Source organism: Amblyomma mixtum, chromosome 2 (genome assembly GCF_055824585.1).
Source record: "Amblyomma mixtum isolate Tamu chromosome 2, ASM5582458v1, whole genome shotgun sequence".
Taxonomy (NCBI): domain Eukaryota; kingdom Metazoa; phylum Arthropoda; class Arachnida; order Ixodida; family Ixodidae; genus Amblyomma; species Amblyomma mixtum.
This window is the reverse complement of record NC_143013.1, coordinates 291,357,445-291,364,236: the sequence shown is the minus strand read 5'-3', so window position 1 is coordinate 291,364,236 and position 6,792 is coordinate 291,357,445. Positions and strand designations below refer to the sequence as shown.

At 44.2% G+C, this 6,792-nt stretch overlaps 1 protein-coding gene across 1 annotated transcript in view; it reads left to right on the top strand.

Annotated features, from left to right (window-relative positions):
- The first annotated feature begins 1,107 nt into the window (after positions 1 to 1,107).
- The window catches only part of eIF3c (eukaryotic translation initiation factor 3 subunit c), a 29,442-nt gene continuing 23,757 nt past the window's right edge, over positions 1,108 to 6,792 (top strand). Inside the window, exons 1-6 of the mRNA XM_089574372.1 lie at positions 1,108 to 1,263; positions 1,922 to 2,029; positions 2,714 to 2,779; positions 2,900 to 2,976; positions 3,928 to 4,049; positions 5,056 to 5,227. Coding sequence (XP_089430498.1) covers positions 1,935 to 2,029; positions 2,714 to 2,779; positions 2,900 to 2,976; positions 3,928 to 4,049; positions 5,056 to 5,227 — 532 coding nt within the window. The 5' untranslated portion in view covers positions 1,108 to 1,263; positions 1,922 to 1,934. The remainder of the gene's footprint in view (positions 1,264 to 1,921; positions 2,030 to 2,713; positions 2,780 to 2,899; positions 2,977 to 3,927; positions 4,050 to 5,055; positions 5,228 to 6,792) is intronic.

Sequence of the window (6,792 nt, the reverse complement as noted above, 5' to 3'; positions counted from 1 at the left end):
GCATTAGTAAACTGTAAATACAACCATATCCCCATGAAGAAGTCGCCAGCACGTGCCGGCGTTGTCACGTGATCTGGCCGGCATAGCTCGTTCTTGCAGCTTAGGACCCTTCCTTCCCTTTGGCTCTTCGTGCGTTCCAGCCCTGCTGGGACCACCCTAGCTGCCCCTCGAAGCGCATTTTCAGCCTGTTCCTGCTTTAGCACAATCAACGGTGCCGTCATGCACGAACTGGACGCATCCCTCGGTGACAGCATACCGGACGTGATGACCATTCAGGACAGGCGACCGCCGCCTATCATCCCCGACTTCGTTGTCAACATTTTCACTGTGGTGATGGTTCTGCTCGTCTCTGTCGTGCTGGTCGTCATAGGCGTCTACTTCGGCCAAGACGTCGAGCGTGCCATCAAAGGTGTTGCCAAAGGGACTTATGACCCAAACCTCCGGCCCAAGGGCAATCACGTCATGTCAGTCACTGTGATGAACGGCTGACAGCATCGGTGTGGATAGTTTTACCTCCACAATACTGCTTCTTATTGATGCCATAGTTTCACCACGAATCCACTGTGCCAACCACGCTTGCATAGTATTGGTTGTGGTTCTCCTTAACTCGCTTGTGTGGAATTCTGTCCATATCGGAGCCGTAATCGGCCAGACATCATGGTTACAACAGTCAGCACCGCGTTCGCTCATAAAAAAAAGGCCGGTGCTCTCAGGTATCTGGCAACTGACAGTATGCAAGAAAAATTCACTGTTTATGCTCGTTTTTGTTCTAATTAAATTTGTGCCGATGTCTGCACATGTAGTGCCTCCTGTAAGCTTTGCACAAACGCATGGCACAAATACCAGCTCCGAAGCATTTGCGTTGCTCATAAACGCTGGGTGTATCCTGGCACTTTTGTCTGCTTTTGTCTTCAGACTCATTGTGCTCGTAGTGTCCACGCTCACAACAGCGGTGCCGAACACTAAAGCAGCATAAAATATAACTCCAGAGTTGTCTCGAAAATGCCTCAGTAGTAAATGCTCCTTTTCGTGAAATTCGATGAAGTCTTTTCTTCGAAACTGCTTGTGCTGTTTCCCTGTCAAGTGCTTCGGCGCTGTGGTCGCCTTGTCAACATATCTGCAGTTGTGCCACAGTTGTGCTAGCAACATTGGAGGAGAAATTTTCTTTTTTGTCTTTAGTTTCTGACGCTTGCACTTGCAGTCGTGCTTCCAGTCTTGCTAGGCCTGCCTCCGAGTTTTTGGATTTTTCCTGCGAGCTAGCAAGTAAGTATAGTTTACGTATACAAGTGCCCTGTAAAATTTTTTTGCCGTCGCAATTAGCGTCTGAGGTTTGAAAGGCCCCACACCACTGGCTTGCTCATGTCGAAGCGGCGGCATGGAACCGGCGTGATCAACTTGGGATCTGCTCCCATTCATGAAATGGTTACGTGTGGATTCTGGTAGCGGCATATCACACATGCACGCTGTCCTTATTATTTTCCTATGCTTTGGCAGTTTGAGATTTATTCAGCGCCGCTGACAGGGCTCTCGGGCAATTAGCTGTCTGCCATAAGAGGTTACAATCCGGCGATTGTTGAGGTGTCTGTCACGTTGCTAGCCGTATGTCAGCAACCGTCAGGAAAGGTATTGCGGTATAGATCATTAACCTGTTAATAGGGAGATTGTTTCAACGTCATTGAGCGTTGAGGTCTTGTACGCACATCGAACGCCATATGACCGAATGCCGGGTGCTGACGCAATATGATACAGATAATCCGTAAATATCAGCCGTTGCGTCATGATCTAACTGAAAGTAATAATTGGGACAACCAGCTCATTTTTGTATCCTAAGTGTCGACGAGAATGCATGCTTTAATTCCTTGGACAACCACTCTGGTCTTACCGAAGGGGATGACATTTGCGTTGTTTGCTTCCAACCCAGGTAAGCGCCTGACATGAGCAGATTTTTCGCCACCGGATCGGACTCCGAGTCCGAGTCCGAGTCATCTGAGGAGGAGCAGATCCCCCAGAAGGCAGCGGCCATCACATCGTGAGTTGATATTTCATACTAAATGTAGAACTTGTTTCTCTCACTTGTACTTCACGGATTATTATACCAACGGCACCGTCACGTCCAGCTAACTTTTGCAGTTCCAACTGCTAATGCCGTTAGCCACGAAATTACTCATGTGCTCGCAGTGCGCGATGACCTAATATGTTGCTGTATTACATTGGTGAGTAAAGCACTACCGACGTTGCTTCACAACATCAATATCGCTTGAGAGTTTAACTGTTCTTGTATTCGATGCCTTCATGATGAATTCAGTAAGAGTTGGCAGGAAGTAATCTTTTCTCAATGTCAGAAGGTAACCACGTTACAGTTAACTGCTGTCAGCTTCTAACTTGTTATTACAAGCCTAGGAGAATAAGCAGTTATGGTCTGATGTGACCTAGATTGGGGGTTGATGTAAGAAGTTAGTCATTATTGAGATGGTGTAATGGGCTGTAAGCACAAACCGACGCTCCATCTTCCATGGCGAGCCAGTGATACGACAAGTGCTTTTGGAGTGACGTAAAGGTGGTGTTCTTGAAGAAAAGAGGCTACATTTCCTTTTTGACGTGCGTCTTTTAATTTTGCAAAGCATGAGGGGTATGTCTTGCTTCTTCTTTCAGCATTGAAAACATTGTACGTAGTCAGTACGCTAAAACGCTATTTATATGCCTTCCCACACAGGGCCTATGCCTTTAGCGATGACGAAGAAGAAGCGAAGCGTGTTGTCCGGAGCACGCGAGAAAAGAGGTGAGGAACGTCATGCATGAGTTGTAATGTTGCTGTAGCCCGCAGTAAGGGCAGCACCTGTGTATGAGCACGTACTCGCATGTATTCTCACAGGTGATGTGAAATGTGATTACTTTTTAGGTTTGAGGAGCTCACGGACATCATCAAACAGATAAAGAATCATAAAAAGATTAAGGACATGAGCAAACTTTTAACAGGTGAGTGTCTTTGTTTGTTGGAGGCCATTTTATGTTTTAACCATTGCTTTTAATTGTGTGTTCTGTATGCATTAGCGTAGCAGTTGGATGATATGGTCAGTGTGCAAAGGGTAGAATTTGCAAGGGGTTTTCTGCAGCACAGAAATAGCCTGCATTAAACTGTGCAGAGGAACGTGTCGCATGGCTGACAGGTGAACTAGCAATTTTTGCTTCTATTCCTGCATATAAATTAATACACACTATTTTTGCACTTTATGTGGAGGCATTGCATTCTCTGTGTGCGTGCGTTGGGAAAGATTACACCATTTGTCAAGTGTACACCGACTGTGAAAATTTTATGGAACATAAGTTTGGCAAAGAAATCTATTTCCATCCAGGGTGTGGACATTGAGGCTTAATGCTGCACTCTGCAATTCATGGCATTCAGAATTAGGCTACATTTAACTATTCCTGGCAGCGTGTAGTGATGGCAATGAAACATTTTTTTTTTTTCTGATATTGCGTTCCATAAAGTTTTTACTGTGGGTTTTGTACATGTACCCTTGGGTAACACATTAAAGAATAATGAATCTGAAAATACCCAGAATACAGACATTCCTCTGTCTGAATGGTGAGACAGGTGTCTAGCATGACTCTTGCCCCGCTGAAATTTGATCTCTAAAGGGAGCGCACATCATGTAGTTGTTTTTTAAACATCGTTTGAGGTGAGGGCATGAAAGCGCTGCTGCCATAGTTTCTGAGGCACCTCTGTAGTGCTTTTTGTACAGCACCTGCTGGTTTTATCTTATGCAAACAGCATTTGGGTTCGGGTCAGAAACTATGTGTTTGTACAAGTTGTTGAGATTCATGATGAATAATGCTGCACTTTGCTGCTATAGTTAATATATTCTATTCATGTCTACATATAACTTTTGAGAAAGATTGTTCACTTTCTCTTTTCTTGCTTTGCAGGCTTTGAAAATTTGACGAAAGCCTTTCAGAAGGCCAAGCCGGTGATTGAAAAGGAAGAAGGTGGCAACATTCCAAAGTTCTTCATCCGCAGCCTTGTTGAGCTGGAGGATTTTGTGACTGAGGTGTGGATCTGCTCTCTTGTTATTGCACTGTGCTGAATCTGCTGGGTGGGGTTCTGGTGGGGGAGAACCTGGCCTCAAAGCTTTCTTACTGCTTGTATTTGAAGGTATTGAGCATATAAGGGCAGCTCATAAATAATTGGTATCATCTATTGAGGTTTCATTAAAGGAAAAACAGTGATTCTGGATATGATTCTGGATAACTGCTTGCTACTATTAAAGAAGAAAAAGTGAAGCGGTACTGTATGAGGTTCAGTCTAACATCTGGGCTGGAAATCAATTGTGCCATGGCACTGGCTGGTAAACCTTGCTCTGGGAAACTGAAGCGCCGCTGTTGGTGGCACTGTAGATGGGTGCTGTACTGGGCATGTATGAGCATGTATACTGTGCAGCTTTTTAAAAAAAATTGTTGTGTTTTCTGTAGGTAGCAACAGAGTCGGACGTAGAACCGGGCACTTTTTGTGCTCTAAAATTTCAGCTGTTTTCTTTTAGGAGTGCGTTTCGTTTCAAGGTTGTTTGTCTTGAAGCACCATTGTTAAAAATATCATTCTTCATGGCCTGTGTTGTTCACTGCTCATGGGCTTGAATTCATTTTTTATTGTTTCTCAAATTTATCGCGCATATCTTCTGCAGTAACCTTGTGCTATTGTTTGACGTTCAAAGCTATCAGTTCTATTTGTTCTTTGGTGTTGTCCTGTGTCCTACTGTTAAAAGTAGATTTTCATGTTTCCACTGTGACTATCTTCAGCTGATGCCTGCATCAGTGCATCAATATTTTGGTCGTTTGAACTTGAAGGGAACCGAAAAATTGTTTGAGTTATGTGGTGCTCAAATTGAGGGAGTCTAATACACTTGATGTTGATGGGACTGAATCATGTGTGCGAATAAGCATGGTATTCAAGTTAAGCAGGTTGACGTTAATGAAAACTCACTGCATTATTGGTTAAAAAAGAAAAAGGAGATGCAGCGTTGTATTATAGCTTCTTCCCTGCCTCTGTGCCCATGCTAGTGCTGGGAGGACCGCGAAGGACGCAAGAACATGTCCAAGAACAACTCCAAGTCGCTGGCCACGCTGCGGCAGAAGCTGCGAAAGTACAACAAGGAGCACGAGGCTGACATCGCCAAGTACCGGGAGAATCCCGAGGAAGAGGATGAGGAACGCGAGGAGGATGAAGAGAAAGGTCAGCACTTCAACCTGTTTTTATTCTGGTTGAAAGACTGCCACAAAATTTCATTGCTGTAATTAGTTGTGTGGTTTAATTCTTTCGAAATGTGCCGCCGCGGTGGCTCAGTGGCTATGGTGCTCGGCTGCTGACCCGAAAGACGCGGGTTCGATCCCGGCCGCGGCGGCTGAATTTCGATGGAGGCGAAATACTAGAGGCCCGTGTACTGTGCGATGTCAGTGCACGTTAAAGAACCCCAGGTGGTCGAAATTTCCGGAGCCCTCCACTACGGCATCTCTCATAGCCTTAGTCGCTTTGGGACGTTAAACCCCATAAACCAACCAAACCAACCAACCTTTCGAAATGTCTTAGGCGGCTTTCATGCCATTTTAATGATGAACACAGCTGAGAGCATGCTTTTATTGCAAAAGTTTTATTAGTGCAACATCATGAACTTTGACATCGGTTAATTTCAATTCTTTTAGAGGGTAGTAGGCCGGACTAAAAGCAGGGATCAGTGTGAATAAATGACTGTCTGCTTGCAGTTCGGCATCTATGATCTTTGGTGGCATGGAGTGCTGGTGTCATAGACTCGCCTGTGCTTTTTAGCTTGTCTGTAGTGCTGGCCTCTTTGTGTCGCATCAAAGTTTGTAGGCCCATGCGATTACCAGTTGAGCTTGCAGTACGGGGTGCTTTTTGCTTCTTGAATGCAAATTGGTTTTAGTAAGTAACAAGATAACGAATAATTTGTTGCTTGCTGTGTCTTTTGAGGTCAGATACATATTATGATTGCTTGGTCACCAGAAAATCTATGCAGACAACTCAGACTTCATAATTTCTGTCTTAATCTTTTATCGTAGCAGGGTGTGGATCATTGACGAGGGAGAAAAAACATCTGTATGCGTCTGTTTTGTTCTTTTGGCACATGGCTTGTGTAGTGGAGTTGCATCAGAAAGTGAAAAAGGTACACATTATTGAAATTCATTGCTACATGTAGGTCTGTGGTGGGACAGAACCCCAGTGGGGAGAACTCCATAGCAAGATAGGGTTTGACTGCAGGAGTTGTTTGCATTGAGGTCACGTCGAGGCAGTGAGAAGCACTGCTAGCAAAGTGCCCTAAAACCAATTGTTACGCTATGTCAGCTTAGGTAGTAACTTGCTCTGTACTTCGGAATGATCTGGCGTGTGTATTCCTAAGCATTTATGTCAAGTGCTTTTATAAAATGGGGTACCATATTTTTATTCTGTATGCTTCATTTTAAGAGTTATGCTCGAAGTGCAAGTTGTGCATACGACATGATTTTAAATATGACAGAAGCCAACAGCCACAGAAACCAAGGGGCACAGGGGATTTTTTTTAAAAATTAATTTATTTATTTTGTGGTGTTGATCAATTTAGAACATTACTGAATATGTTATCGCTTAAAGCTAATTGATTAGAAAAGCAGAAGAAAAAACAACCACATGCCGCCGGTGGGATTCGAACCCACGACCTCCGAAGTCATTTATGTTGGAAACAAAAAGTCATCCTGAAATGATTTGAACGCATCAAAAATTCCACATGCATTTGTCTTTGTGTCTGT